Here is a 16285-nt window from a genome sequence, read left to right as displayed (position 1 = left end):
TCACCCTTGGCATCTCTTCCTTTAGCGGGCATGACACCCTTTCCTTGGGGATTCCATTTCTTTCTCTGGTTCCTCTGAAAGCAGGGAGGGAGCAGGGACACTATATATTAATATATCCCGGCACCAGACACAAGCCCAACTTCCCCAGCGGCTATCACACTCTAGATTCTAGGTCACTCTGTATTCAACAAATGTCCAATTACGTAAACATTTCATGATGCTAGACCCTGAACAGAAGATACAAAAATGATTAAGCCGTGATCGTTGATGACAAGATAGTGATTCACAAATTGATACTTGGACTCAGAAAGACTTGTGCTTGAATCCCAGGTCTTACTAGCTATGTATTCTTGGGCAAGTCCAGGTCTCCCAATCTGTATAAGGCATCTGCACGATGCAAACAATCACAATAGTGCCCACCAAAAGAGCATCTTAAGAATTTAATGAGAAGATACATGTGAAGCAATGTCCAGTGCTTAGGAGGTTTTAAATCAATGCTATTTATTATTATTATTATTATTATTAATGTTCTCAACCTAGTGAGGAGATAAGGCAAATAATAACTAATTATAAACATAAAGCAATGATAAGAGATGCCAAATAAAAGTAAAACATGCTTTGAGGATATTTAGAGGGAGAAGAGGCCAATTTGAACTAGCAAAATTCTGGTGAGTTCCTGTGAGACTTATAGAGACTTATGATTTGTCAGCTTAGGAAACAAGAACTGTGGTTTTAATTTTCATGATCAAAAAGTGCAGTAAGAGGTGAAATGATGTAAAATAAATAACATCAGATTTGAAACACCCCACAGCCTTAGATTTGAATTGAGACTTATCCATTAATTAGCCAGAGGATTTTGGACAAGTAATTTAACTCCTCTACACTTCATCTTCATCATTTGAAAATGATGACAATTCTTATTTCTAATGGTTATTAAAAATAGAAAGAAATATTTATCAAACACCTCACACAATACCAGCTACTCAATGCATAAATTTTAACAATTATGCATTGTTAAACAATATTATATAAATGTTATATAAATATAACAATAATATATTTTAACGTATTAACTGACCATGAAAGTAAGGGTCCACATACTATTTCTCTGAGAGTGAGGCTTGGGCGGGGGCAGTTCTTTTCAAAAGGGCAACCTCATGACCAACCTGGTGGCATTCACCTCCAGCGATGACTCTTCAGTGGTTGTAGGCCACTAGGAGAATCTAGTTGTCCTTTCAGCCAGGAAAATTCCCATACACATGAAAATTTTTGCATTCATTCCAGTGGTTCTAACACTCCCTGAAACAAAATTCATGAAGTTACTGAGTTTCCAGAACCCTCAATAAATAATGCAGCACCAGAAAAAAAAAAAAAGAAGCATAAGCCAAATATTCAAAGGCAAGTCTTTTAGACTCTCACTCCTATTACCTGATATTTAATTTTTACTGAATAGGAAGCAAGTTGGCAGACCCAAGTGTAAAGAGCGAACCTGGTAAAAAAAAAAACACACTTTTCTCTGTAATGGCATTTTTTTTCTCACTCCAATAGTTGACCAAATTTCAAGCACCATTAATACTGTCCTAATTTTCCACTGCCTGCAGCCTGCCAAGCCCACAGACAAGAGCCCAGCTGCTGTGACCTTCAGGTCAGTGGTCTTGTGTGCTTGTCAGTAAATCCACATGGAGTTGTTTGTCAAACCCCTGCTGCCATCAACACATTTCCTTTCCCCAAATGGATATCTACCCAGTACACTTAAGCCCTGCCCTCACATTGCCACAGGGCCAGGTTGACTGAGGGACTTTTAAAATAATGTTTTGCCCAGATAGTTTGATAGTGTGTGTAAACAGCCTGAAAGTTTTGTGAGATGAGATTCTGATGTAGAAAAAACAGTGCATTTTCACTTGAAATGTCTGTGAAAACTGCTGTATCTTTCTGAAAATGTCAGCATTAATTTAATCCTGACAATAAGAAGATAATCAATAAATCTCAGATTCCCAGTATTTTGCTTCTGTCATCATTATCATCATCGTTAGTATCATCATGCTGCTTCTTGCCCATTTGTTCACCTCTCCCTCCCATTCCATTCTCTGCCCTTCTCTATGCCCCCAGAGGCTGATTCCTACAGACCCCGTCTCCCGGGCTCCCTCACCACCAGTTTCCTGATTGGCTTAGTCAATCGGAGGCACAGGCTGGAGCTCAGGGCATAGGGTATTTCTTTTCCCTCCCTCTCTGCTTTGCTTGCATTTCTAAGAGTAGCTGCATCCCTTCAATCACAGCTGCTGTCAAGTGGACCTGCTCCAAGAATTCAGCTCTCACTTGACTCTATAATATTTTCTCTCCTTGCCCCTCAGAACTAAGGTTGGTAACAGCTTCCCACTATTGCTAATCTCTGGATGCTGCAGCACCTCTGCATAGTTTCCTGAACTTGCTCATTGCACATCCTTCTGTGAATGTCTCTGATACCATCATATCTAATATCATCTTCTCTACGACTGTTATTTTATTGATTGCTCCTCACTGTACTGAGTGCCCCAAAACACAAATTCATTTAGCCTTGACAAAAATTCAGTGGGAAAGTATTTCACAGATGAGAAAGCCAACTTAGCAGTTTTAAGGATCTTATTCCAGGTAACACAACTAGGAAGTGTCAGAGTCAGAATTCAAAGCCAGCTCTTGCCACTCCAAAGTCTGTTTTTAACCACTGCCGACAACTCTGCAACACAGCCCACATAAGAATCACCTGAAGTGTTTGTTGAAAATCCAGATTTTGGGAAACTTGCCCAGACTCCCCCTTCTGAGGAAGCCATCTCTAAGGTTTCACCTGAGCAGTGAGATTGGCTCGGGGTCATCACGTGACCCACAGGAGCTAATTGCATGGGGTAACTGACTACCTACGGGGTGAACTGGCACTGAAACTCTGACCAGCATGGGCAACAGTGATTAGTAAGACCAGTCAAACTCTCCCCTGCATCCCAAATTTGAACTGAAAATGCTAAGGAAATTAATTTAGAGGTAGAGGGAAGAAAAAAAAGAAAACCCATAAAGAGAAGCAGGCAATGGGAGAGTGACACACATGGTCATTTGATGGTGGAGCAGTGACCAGTGAAGCAGCAGTAAGATGGCAGAGACCCTGGAGCCTATCGTAGCCTGAATAGTGATTATCCTTAGCTTCTCTTGAGAATTCTAGCTCCTCTCACCCATCAGCTCACCAGTGACTTAGGCAATTGTTTGACATGTCTTTCCTGAACCAGACTCATTTCGCTGAGCTGATATATCCTCTCGTTTTTACAGAAAGTGCTCTAAGCTACCACAAGTGAAATAGCCTCCCTGTCGGCCTTCCTACATTTACGCTGTTCACGTCTCTAAACCATTATTCACATTGAAGCTGGGGTGATCTCTCAAAAATGTAAATTTAACTTCATTAACCTCCTTGCTTAAAATACCCAATGGCTTTCTATTCTTTTGATATATGGTAAAAAAAATCCCTACAGTAACCTACAAGTTCCTGCATGGCCTGGCCACTGAGTCTGCTCTTTAGCCTCAGCTTGAGACACACGCCCCCAATCTCTTTGGTTCAGTCACGCTGGCCTTCTTTCAGTCCCTTCTGCTCACCACATTCCCTCCTGCCCCAGGGCTCAGCGCAGGCTATTCCTTCTGTCTACAATATGGATCCCTTATCCTTGCACCTAGTTAACACCTACTCATCATCAAGCATCACTTCCCCAGGGATGCCTCGCTGACCTCCCTGACTGATGTCAATCTCATGGCATCTGCCTTGCATATTACTGTTCACAGGTGTGACTTTTTGTGCAATTACTTGATTAATATCAGTCATTCCCACTAAACTCCCTAAGACCAGGGTCTGCATCTGATTTTGCTCACTGTTGTTTCCCCAGCACCTTGTACAGTGCCATGTTAACAGTAGGCATGAAAATATTTATTGAATGATTTTATATCTACATACATTGACGCTGTGGAAAAGTTCTTCTAGACATGCAACTGTATAGTTGTCATGGAGTGAATGACAATAGTAACAGTGGGCAAGTGACTGTTGCTTAGGAAGGATTGACACAAAACAGAAGATGAGAGAATGGGTGGCTGTATGCACAGTACCCAGGACAAAGCTCTCCACTTGGAAGGGGATCCCAATCCTTCTGCAGCCCCAACATCCACCTGCACACCTAGGAAAATGCCCAAAAGGTCAGTGGCACTTGGCTGTCTTTTATTGAGTTTCATTCAAGCTTGTGGATATATTTCCAAAGAGTTTATGTCAACAGCTTTATAAGCCAAGTTATTGCCAGTTCAGTGCCTATTACCTATCCTAATCCAGCTTTAAATTGACTTGGAAAAACAAAGACAAAAAAGTTGCAGCCTTGACTGCAAAGTGAAAAGATGGTGCAATTAATGCAAATATCTTGGATTGCCTCTTGAGAAACATTTGTAAATCATAATTGGTAATGACATAACTGTGCAGCATATTCTCTCAAATTATCCACAACAGAGAGAAATTGTTTTATATTATTCAAATGTGTAAAGTTAGGTTTAATAAGTGAAAAATATTCTGTCTCATATAATTTCATTTAGGAGACTGGCTTTAGTTCCAAAAACCTTTTGTGGACACCTAGCAAGTGCTAGGTACTCTGTGAGGCCAGGGGAAGGAGATACGGATATGAACTGCATGGCTCTTGCTTCAAGGGTCTCACAGACCCTTGAGACCCTTCTCAATCATGGCAATAGAAAGAAATACATGCCATGTTACAAGTGCTCATTGTGCAAAGTGAAATGTCCTTCATTTCATAAAGGAAATAATAATGGTGCAGACGTTGTAGAAGAGCAGGAAGTGCTCACCAAGAAGACCACGAAGGGCTCAAGATAACACAGCGTCCAGCTTTGTAATGTTACAAGTGAAAAAAATGAGGACCCCCAAAGACAAAGTTCCCTCAACTAGTCAATGACAAAACCAGATCCTGAACCCAAAAGTTCCTTTTAAGGAGTTATCTAAGGTACTACCAAATTCTATTATTCTTACTGGCTTTCTCAAAAAACACTCCAGCCATTGGGGGTTGAAAAATCAAGCAAACCTTGGTTTGCTGTTTATAAGAGAGCAAGATACAACTTCCTGTCTCCAATTTGGCCCCTTTTCAATCTACTTCTGATATAACCATGAAATAATTTCCTAAAATGCAAATCTGATCATGTGATTCCTGTTGCCCTTAGGATAACAACTGGCATCTGTCATAAAGCCTCCAAGGCTCAATATGTCCTGGCCCTGCCTGGCCTTTAACCACTATCTCCTTCTTTCTCTAGGTTCCACCCACACTATACCTCCTCTGGTTCTTCAATCCTATTGTGATTTCTGCCACATCAGGCCTCAACATATAAGTTTCCTCTGCATGGAACATGCTTCCTCCTTCTTCACTAGTGATTCATTAGGCTCAGGCAGAGTGCCATTACCCTCACTGTAGACTAGGTTATTACCTCTTCGCCCTCTCTGTGTGCTCTGCCATTACTTTTCATCGAGTTACCTGCCTAGTAACTGTCTTCTTTTCTAGACTTAGGCCCAGGAGGGTAGGAATGTCTCTATCAGTCACTCATGCTTCCCACACCTCAGCATAATACCCAGATTCTTAGGAAGGCTAAGCTGCTGGAACAAAAAACCTTCAAAGTCTGAGCATTTTACAGAATGCGAAGTTCTTTTTTCTTTACCATGTGACAGTCCAGAGTGGGAGTTCCAGGTCTGTGACAGTTTTACTCCATGCAGTCATGTGAGACACAGGCTGATCAGCATGTGGCTTCTAAAGTCTCCCTGATAATTTCCACCTTAGTCAGCTTGAATGGGAAAAAGCATGGAGGAGCTTACATGGAAGGTGTTCACTTTTCTTCTGCTCCATTTCCATCTGGAGGAACTTAGTCACATAGCTGCAAAACTACAAGGAAGACTGAAATATGTGGGCTAGCTGGCCAGCCATGTGCAGTCATTTCTTTACTATGTGGCAAGGAGAAGAAGGATTTTGGAACACAGATGGCTGCTCCACTGAAATCTCAGAGAATATTTACCAAAATAAATAATTTTTAAATCATTGTATTGCTCTGCTATAGATGCTGATATCAATACCCCAACTCCCAAAATCATTATGTTTCTTTCATTTTGTTGGCAGCATTCCAGTATCCAAACAACTGGCTTCAGCGAAAGGTAAGGCACAGATGACTCAGATGTATGTTTTTCTCCTCTACCAAGATGACATGCCAAGTGTTAAAAAAAAAATAGGACATCAAAAAATGCCAGAGATGCAAGGGAACTTTTGAATAAATCATCAAACATTCACGATGTTCTTTTTAAAGATGTGGGAACTGAGGTCCAGGAGTAGGAATTAACTTGCCTAAACTTATATAGCTCATTAAAGACAGAGCTGAGATGAGACCATGGATCTCCTGGCTCCTAATTTGGTGTTCTTCCCACCATATCCAGTTGCGTCTCCAAGGGCCGCATCCTCAGAATGTTTAGAGCAGGACCATGAGTATCTGACTCATGAATGTTAAGTGGAACTCAGGATGCAATCAGCTCCCAACTGCCTCTGTTGACTGAGTAGAAACAGTGTGGCCACCTCTCAAAGTGTAAATATTTGCCCCTAGAAATCAATTGCATAGGTAAAATAAGTTTAGGGCTAACAACATTGCCATGGAAATAACAATATAAGAAAAAAACGCTTGTATACTTGGATCATTATTTTATTCAAAAGTATAAGGCTTCACATGTTTACAGAGTAACAAGCACAGCTGTATGTTACTATATTGCAGGTTTTCCCCTCCTAGATGACTAGCCAAACTCTCCAAAAGAGACTCTGTAATTTTATTTAAATAAATCTCCATCTTCATGGAATTATTTTTATATTATTACAATACAGCAGACCCGTGATTCATGTTTCAATAATTTACACAACTTCAGGCACTTTTGAGAATTGTCCCATCACATGTCTAAGATAACTTCTCCTCCTGGGAGGTTGAGATTGTAACTCGGTCACCTTCAACGCACACCCACCCCTGCCCACGTACACAACATTCCTAGCACCAGACTCCTTAAATCGGACCACTAAACCACATTTATTCTTATGCCTTAAAAAACACACAGGATAAACATGATTCATCTCCCCAGAATGTATTTTATTTAGTGGGAAGTAATTCTAAATGTTATTCATCAAAATCAGACATGGATAGGTCGTGACATAGAAGTCAATACAAACCCACATTTTCTCTGCTGGCTACTAGGGCCTATGCCCCCGATCTCATGAGGCTTAGGAATGCAGGGTGAGTACGTATTTGCCTCTAACACCCAGGGTATTCTTGCAGTGGGAAAATTATTGGCCTAAAGAGTAGACAGCAGGGACCTAGTTTTTAGTTCTGATATATACTACCTATGTGAGCTTGAGCAAACAACTTCTCTCCTGTAGGTCTTCACATCATTCACAAAGATAACTGATATTAGGACAAGTTCTAAAATGAGGAGATTCTTTCATCCTGCTGTATGGAGACTGGTATTTCCGTGACACCATTCAATGTGAATTGACAGTGAACGAATTAGGAGATTTAGTGTTCCACATTCCAGAGCAGGTGAGGAGGAAGAGGCAGAGAATTGTTCTGAAGTTCAAAACAGCTCAGTTTAACACATGTATAGTGAAGCCTACAACATGCCAGGGCCTGGGAATGAATGCAAAGATAAACAAGAGGCAATAACTGTCCACAAAGAATATATAGTCCAATGTGCTATACAGTATAGCAGCCACCAGCTACATGTAGATATTGAGCACTTGAAATTTGGTTAATTTGAATTGAGATGTGTTAAGACTTAGGAGACTTAGTAGGAAAAAAAATGTAACATATCCCAATAATTTGTTTATATTGATGACATGTTGAAATGATAATATTTTAATATATTGGCTTCAATAAAATAGATTATTAAAATTAACTTTTACCTGTTTATTTTTACTACTTTAATGTGGCCATCTATCAGAAATTTTAAAATTATGATTGTGGCTCAAATTATTTTTGGTGGGGGGGACAGCACTGATGTAGAAGATAATCTAAACAGAGTGTTTCAGTGTGAAGATTATGAAAAGATTATGTTTAAGAATTACAGAAGCACAAACGAAGGACATGTAGCCCCATCTGGGAGTTTGGGAAAGAGTCCTGCAAAATACGCTGCCTGAAAAAACAACACCTAGAGGCAGCGTGCATCTTGGAGTGAAACCAGAGCAGTTGTGTGGGCAAGCTATAATACTTAGCCCCTTGCTGTCTCCGTTTCTTCGTCGATAGAGTGGGGGTTGATACTAAGACATACCTCGTTGGACTGACATCAGAATGTAGTGAGTTGAGTCATGTGCATTCATCCCAAGGAAGAGTCACTGGCACGTAGAATGTGTGTCGTATATTATTGTCAACCAGAATACAAGCTCCAAAAAGTCAGAGTTTGTTCTTTTGATGTTACTCACTGCTCTATGCCCCAGAACTATCACAGGGTCTGGTAATAAATACTTGCCAATAAATGCTTGTGGGATGGATAGAGTATGTAGGAACTACACACAGTTCAGTATTATTAAAGTACTGACAGTGAGCTAGGGAATAACACAGAGGGCAGCAGAAATCGGCCGGGCTTAATGTCCTTCCCTACACCCCCGTTCCAGAGGCAAGAGAGCCAATAAAAGATGCCAAAAGAGAAACAGCGGTCCCTTTTGTTTTCAGTTGCACTTAGCCCTTTACAATATGCTTTCACATACTAGTTCCCAACTCTGCAAGGCAGACAGTGAAGGAATTAAGAGGCAACATGCTGGGTTTATTAAGGGAAGAATCCAACCATAAAAACAGGAAACTAAAACGCCTCACCAAATATCATCAGTGTTATTAGAACGACCAGAGTTCCTCGTTATCTTTTATTTTTAATATTTTCTAGCTCTGTTTTTACCATGGCCATATGCTATTTTATAGCCAAGGGAAAGGCATGCTGTTTTTTAAAAGAGATGCAGGAAAAGAATGGGAAGTTGGCTAGACCAGATGGAGTTCCCATTTCAGAGTGCAGTCAGACCTGAACTTCATCAGAGGGTCAAAAAATATCTGGATTCCAGAATCACCATGGGGATGCCCTTGCAAGAAGATACTCCTAAGTGGCGGATCTTTCTATGGACTTTGAAGTCAAAGGTTTCATATACTTTCTTTGCTGCTTCTTAGCAATGTGAACTTTATTTAACCAAATATATAGCCTGGGCACTGCTCAGAGATACAATAAAAACTGAGAAGGCCCACACACTCCCTCCTTTCACCCACTTGTCTTCACTTTTGTCCCTCCTCCTCACCTTTAACTGAAAAATTAGATGCTCAAAATGCTTTGATGCCTTCTCTTTCCACTTTGAAGAAAGTCCTGATTCCTTTACGTGGCCTACAAGTCCTGCATGATCTAGCTTTTGCGCACAAACACCCTTCCAGCCTCTAGACTCTACTCACAACTGTCTTCTTTCAGAAATCTGCCAAATATGCCAGATTTCTTGTGACCTGAGCCTTCACATATCCGGCTTCCCGAGCCTGGAACGTTCAGCAAATTCCTAATCTCACCCTGACCCTCACCCTTCTCATGGCTGGCTCCTCCTCATCCTAGTAATCTTAGCTTAAATATTAATCTACTCATGGAGGTTCCAGACCACCCATCTAAGTAGTTTTCCTCCCAGACCCACTCTGTAATTTTTTTCCTGTCTCTGTACCTTCCTTGCCTCATACATCACAAGTTGTATGTGGACAAATAACATAAAATAACATAAAAAATAAATACATGTGTATACATATACATACTCTTTATTATTGATTTCTCTGCTAGATCATAAGATCTATGAGAGCAGAAACCACATCTGAGGTTTATTAATAAAAAAAAAAAAAATAGGGACAAGGGTCTTGCTATGTTGACCAGGCTGATCTCAAACTCCTGGCCTCAAGCAATCATCCCATCTCGGCCTTCCAAAGTGCTGGGATTATAGGCATGAGACACTGTGCCTGGCCCCATATCTGGTCTTGTCCCCTCTGTATGCTGGGAAGTAACAGGCACTTAGTAAGCACTCAATATGAAAATCATGTTATTCTGACTGAACATCATTCTTTGAACCTGTCATTGTTGCACATTATCTGGGCTGAAAGCTGGGAGATTTTGTTCTTATTTTCTTCGGATTCATTCATTTAACAGCATTTATTAGCACCTACAATGTAGCAGACATTTGTACTGTCACTGGGAATATAGTGATTTTAAGAAAAAATGTCTGATCCCTGGCCCATGGAGACTGCTTTCTAGTTGAGGAAAGGACAGGTAAATACGTAATATCTGTAAAGTGTGATAAGTTCTACACTAGGGGATGTATTGATGACTAAAAGAACACAAAGCATACGAATTTTCTTCATGGTAACTTGTACATTTCCCTGTGTTCACAGCAACGCAGTGGAAAGAAACGAATTAGCATTGCCCTATCAAGGAGCTTACCTGAGAGAAACCAGCTGGGAGATCATTCTGTTTTAGGCCACGAGTCAAAGAGAACCCTTATTCCTCATTATAGCAAAGAGCTTTTCCTGAAAGTCATTCTCCTTTATCATACTGACACGAAGTGATGCTGTGTCTGACACAGAATATAAATTCCACAAGAGCAGGACTTCATTTTTTCAGTGATTCCTAATATCAAGGACTGAGCCTCATCCATAGTAGATGCTCTATCAATATTTGTAGAATAACTGAATGAAATTACAGACCACAAAACCAAACCTTAGAGAGGTGAGAGACTTGTCTAAGGTCACATGGCAAGCAGGCAGTAAATCTCATATCTAACTCTAATAATTCTAATTGCTATTAAGGGAGCTTTTGTTCTCTGTTGTTTAAAGATGCAGCATCAGAAACTCCCACATCCTGCTCCCAGATAGGAGGCAAAGGGCCAAGATTTAGAAGGTTCCCTACAGTTCCTTTGGAAGACACAACAGCAGGTCTGGGAAAGGGTTATTTCTAACTCAGGATACTTTGTTGCACATTTCTTCTCTCCTAGCTCTGAGGAAGTGCTCAGATCTGGAAAAAGCTATTGCCACCACTGCTCTGATTTTCAGAAATTCTTCTGACTCTGATGGTAAACTTGAAAAAGCTACTGCCAAAAAAATAAAAAAATAAAAAAAAAAAAGAAAAAGCTACTGCCAAAGATCTGCTGCAAACCCAATTTAGGAATTTCGCAGAGGTGAGAGAATTAACTTGCATAAAGAAACAGGAACCACACCCTCATGGCTGACCCAACGAACAAATAACTCCAGCTCCAGGTCCCTGTCATGTTGTCTCACGTAACAAAGGTTTATTGAACACATACCTATGCCAGGCAGTGAGCTGCACTGGAGTTGATGCAGTGAAGACAGCAATCCCCAGCAAGGGAAAGAAATACACTAAAAAAGTAATTAAAAATAGTCAAAGGATGTGAAAGCGTAGAGCATTCAGTGAGAGTAAAACAGAGGAACTATCTTGGGGCAGGTAATCAAAGATGGGCTCCTGGAAAACTAAGGTATAGCTGAGATCTGAAGAGTAAACAGGAGGTAGCTAGGCAAGGGGAAGTGAGAATGATGGCGTTCCAAGCAGAGATATGGAGGGCCAGTTGGTGAGAAGGGATGGGACGGTAGCTGGGAAGTGGTTAGAGATGAGGCTGGGGAGGCGAGGAGAAGCCAAATCTTACAGAAGCATAGCCTGATAGCAAGAGGAAGCCAGGAACTATTTCTACGTCCAGGCCTAAGAAATTACACCAGCTGCAGTACAGAGAACAGACTAGGGTTGGGGGTGGAATAGGAAAAAAGGGAATAACTAGCTGTGGGGAGGCAATTCAAGAGAAAGATGGTGATGGCTTAGACTACGGCGGTGAAGATGGAGATCAACAGACAAATAGAAGAGACGTTTAGAAGGTGGAATGAACAAGATCTGGCAATTGATTGACTGTGAGAGTTGAAGGACAGGAAAGCAAATGATGACAACCCAATTTCTGACTTACGAAAGGAATGGTGGTGTTCCCATTCCTAGAGAAGAAAAAGGCTAAAGAATAAGCAGGTTTGAGGTGGGGTGGAGGTAGGGAGGAGATGGTGAGTTCCATTAGGATGTGTCAATGTTAAGATGTCCATGAAATATTTAAGAGGAAGACTTAGCAACAGGATAGATGAGTTCAAAGGTGAGAATAGAGATCTGTGTTCAAAATATAGAAATGAGAGTCAGCAGTATATAATCAGTCACTGGCATAAAGGTTACTACCTTACTCACCTAAGGGTATATTTCTCAAATTTCAGTCACTGAATACCATAGTTAGTATTTTTCCCACATCTGCCTATAGCCTGTGTTGCTTTGAACTTTTCCTTTATATTTTTTCTCTACTTAAGTAAATTTTTATAAGGACACTGTATCATTATTCTTATTGTAAATTCAGTGGATTAGAGTAAAAAATAATAGTGAAAAAAATAATAGTGAAAAAATAGATGACTATCAATTCTTATTTAGTGTTTAATATTTATTCTTGCATCACCTAAAATGGCATTACATTCTATCAGCAGCATATGCTCATACTTTGGAAAATACCAGTCTAGGGAAAATGTGTAAGAGGAAAAGAGGGCACCATATCAGCTTAAACTATCAATATTTATTGATGGGTAGAGCAAGAAAGCACATAGAGGCAGTCTCCAAGTCCTTGTATCCGTTCTGAAATATTGAAAAGATAGTATTCTTTCTATATATGCACACATACACATACATAAACACCTATATATGGTTTCAGCGCACTACAGTTATATAAGCTGTCACCCACTGTGGGGAGCTAAGTTAAGGGTACAACTTTCTGTGAGTGGGTGATTATTTCAAAAGAGAAAGAGAGAATATAGTGTAATACACAGATAAATGAATGGAAATAAATGTTAATAAGGGTTAGCTATTTTGAGTAATGGGGTAAAGGGTTACAGTCACAGTCCTTTTTTTAAATTTACTTTTTCTAAATGTTCTATATTAAACATGTATTTTTCTGATTTTTTTTTTTTTGGAAAGCTATTTTTTCAGGCAGAAATATCAGGCAGAATTTATCAAGAGATAACAAGTTTTGGGGAGTCTAAGGAAAGGATGGGTAAATAAATCCTATACCATTTGCCTACATCCAAGGCCAAAAGAAATGGGGCCCATATGCCAGACAGAAAGGGGGCTCACTACCTGGTAACCTGGCAAATGCTCAGCGAGCTTTTAACACATATGAAAATGAAGAACTAACGGACGCACCATCTTGATGTAACTCATCATCCCTCTCAGAACACCAGGGAAAAAGAATTAAAAACCAGTCCTTAGGAAAGACACCTTCAGCCTCATGTCTCTCAGTGTAGGCTAAACCCTAGAAGTACAGCCAATTTCTGGATCTCTCTAGCAGCAGGCACACCCAGGCCTCAGTGTAATCTTAACCTCTGCTCGAGATGAAAGCAGAGCCATATTTCAGGTACTTGAGGGGACAGTTCATCCCAAGGCATTCTCTGCAATGTCTGTCAGAATGCTGCCTTGGCCCAACCACCCTGCCCCATGAGACCCCCTAGGGCAGGTGCATGCAGGTGAGTCAATGGCAAAGCTCAGGATCCCACTTCATTCCTAACTGGGCTTTCTCCTCAATCCCCATGTTGTGTCCCCTGATAAACTGAGCTGGTTCTTTTGGCTAAGGCCTGAGTTCTAAGGGGAACATTGCCTTTCCCATAAGGCTAAACATGGTTTCAGGGATCTTAGCACCTTATAGCCAGTCAGACAGAATTTTAAAAAGCACCTAAAGGCACTACTGGGAAGATACAAAAAGATGACAGGTCATGTCCCAGGAGGACTGGACTTCAGAAAATGGTGTGCTCTTAAAATATGCAGGAAAAAAAAGAAGACCAATACCTATCTCGTACCTCTGAGCAAACAGTGTGCCATTCTGCTAGTAAAGTGGTCCTGTCTACCTATGTCTTGGAATCTGACCCTTTCTAAATAGCACTCAGCTCTCCTGAAGGGAGAGAGTAGCCAGCTCCCCTTGGCCGTCATGGATAGGGTGACGGTGACCTCTTGAGGAGAAACAGCCTATAAGAGGAATATAGCATCATTCCCAAAGTGCCTTACTCATTGCTGTGATGGCTTTGTACACGTAGCTCGTGGGTGTGCATTTGGGGTCAAACTAAATGCAAATATGGTTCAATATAATGGTGAATCAAATGACTTTAACATTTTTAACGTCACTGGGGAAGATATTTCACAAGCTGTGATTTGAAACTAAAAAGTCTCTCCATTTATATACTATTAAGATGTTTTCCTTCAATCTGACTATTTGTGAACACTATGAATATAGATTTGATTTATAATCAAACTAAAGCTAAATAATCTTTCAAAGCACGTATTTTCTTTTAGCATATTTTATTCTGTATTTCTGGATAATCTTAAGTCTTAGATAATGAACCCGTAGAGGATACCTTCCCTAACACAAAGATTGTATTTTGAAAATTTAAAAACATAGTATGTGTGTTCAAAAAAAGGCCAAATAGCTTAGCAGTTAAGAGTATGGGCTCTCAAGAGGTAGATGGGCTACAAACCCTGGCTCCACACCAAAATCTTCCCAGCTTGGGGCAAGTCTCTTAATTATCACCTGTCTCTGATACTGCATCTGCAGGATGAGGATAATAGTAGTATATATTCAATAAGGTCACTATGATGATTAGAGGAGATAACATATAAAAAGATTGAACATGGTGTTTTACTGGTAGCATTGTTGGCAACTTGATGTGTTACTATTGTTAATAACATGCCTATTATTTACTATGATTTGGATGTTTGTCCCCTCCAAACTCCCTGTTGAAATTTGATCTCCAATGTTGGACGTGGGGCCTTATGGGAGGTGTTTGAAGTCATAGGGACAGAGCTTTCGTGAATAAATGAATGCCCTGCCTTGGGGGTGTTGAGTGAGTTCTCACTCTATTAGCTACCACAAGAGCTGGTTGTTTAAAAGAGGCTGGAACCCTCCCTCCTCCTCTTGCCTCCTCTCTTGCTGTGTGATCTGTTCATACACCAGCTCCCCTTCACCTTCTACCATGAGTGGAAGCAGTCTGAGGTCCTCACCAGATGCAGATGCCTGATCTTGAACTTTCCAGCCATCAGAATTGTAAGCCAAATTTTTCTTTTTTCTTTGTAAATCACTCAGTCTCAGGTATTCTCTTACAGCAACACTAAACAGACTAAGACATTATTGTTTATGATCTGTAAACCTGAAGTCTATACAGTGAATTCAGTTTTTATTTCTCCATTCTCACAGGGACAAGAAACCAAGCCAAAATACAGACAGATCCTTTCTGAACTTGATGAGCACACAGAAAATAAGCTAGATTTTGAAGACTTCATGATCTTGCTCTTAAGCATCACTGTCATGTCAGATCTGCTACAAAATATATGGAGTGTAAACATTATGAAATAAACAGTTTTAAACATGTTGTATAATATAATGGCAAAATGCAGAGTTATTAAAATGTTTCCAACTTATTTTTGATTAATTGATTATATCTATCATGCATCTGGAATTGCCTAGCATGGTTCTGATTGCTGGTATTCAGATCCAATGTAACTCCAAATATTTACGCATACACTTCAGGAATGTTTGAACGATGAGCTCTCTGTGTGCTTTACAGTATGATAGATTTGATACCACTGAATAATAAATTGCTTTTGCTGAGTCAGTAGTGACTTAGAGCACTCTACTTATAGTCATTGAGTCACTCATTTATTCACTAAACATTTGTTGAGCATCTACTTGATGGGACTGCTGAGGATACAGTAATGAATTGGCCAAGCAATTCCTTCCTTCAGACATGCTTGCAGAAGTCTAGCAGAAGAGATAGACATTGAACGATTTTTAATTAATTGCATACACAGTATAATTAGAATTGAAATAAGGGCTACAGGATGCTAAAAGAGATTATCACCTGATCTGAGTTCAAAGGTCAGAAAAGCTTTACTGACATTCTATAAAAAGCAAAAAAAAAAAAAAAATTGGTCCATGGATGCCAGAGATATGGGTGGGAAATGGGGCTGTCCACAAATGGCACAAGGGGAGTTTTTATTTTATTTTATCTTATTTTATTTTATTTTATTTTGAGACAGAGTTTTGCTCTTGTCGCCCAGGCTGGAGTGCAATGGCATGATCTTGGCTCACTGCAACCTCCGCCTCCCAGGTTCAAGTGATTCTCCTGCCTCAGCCTCCTGAGTAGCTGG

At 40.2% G+C, this 16285-nt stretch overlaps 1 protein-coding gene across 2 annotated transcripts; it reads left to right on the top strand.

The window, feature by feature from the left end:
- Window positions 1–4090: 4090 nt before the first annotated feature.
- Window positions 4091–15491, top strand: SNTN (sentan, cilia apical structure protein). Of its 2 annotated transcripts, XM_063630506.1 has the most exons (6): window positions 4091–4200; window positions 6159–6193; window positions 11061–11145; window positions 11189–11243; window positions 15093–15182; window positions 15333–15491. In XM_063630506.1, the coding sequence occupies exons 1-6, from the start codon at window positions 4091–4093 to the stop codon at window positions 15489–15491; spliced, it is 534 nt and encodes a 177-aa protein (XP_063486576.1). The 2 variants fall into 2 exon arrangements, with proteins under 2 accessions (XP_063486576.1, XP_063486577.1); XM_063630507.1 differs by lacking the exon at window positions 15093–15182.
- The last annotated feature ends 794 nt before the right edge of the window (window positions 15492–16285 follow it).

This window comes from Symphalangus syndactylus, chromosome 21, assembly GCF_028878055.3.
Source record: "Symphalangus syndactylus isolate Jambi chromosome 21, NHGRI_mSymSyn1-v2.1_pri, whole genome shotgun sequence".
Classification (NCBI taxonomy): Eukaryota; Metazoa; Chordata; class Mammalia; order Primates; family Hylobatidae; genus Symphalangus; species Symphalangus syndactylus.
The sequence above is the reverse complement of the archived record's forward strand: the minus strand, read 5'-3'. Positions and strand labels throughout refer to the sequence as shown.

Coding starts and splice junctions, on each gene's coding strand:
- SNTN (XM_063630506.1), top strand. CDS start 4,091: ATGGGTGGCTGTATGCACAGTACCCAGGACAAAGCTCTCCACTTGGAA. Junction 4,201..6,158: donor CCTAGGAAAATGCCCAAAAG/GTCAGTGGCACT, acceptor TTTTGTTGGCAG/CATTCCAGTATCCAAACAAC. Junction 11,146..11,188: donor TCTGACTCTGATGGTAAACT/TGAAAAAGCTAC, acceptor TAAAAAAAAAAA/AGAAAAAGCTACTGCCAAAG.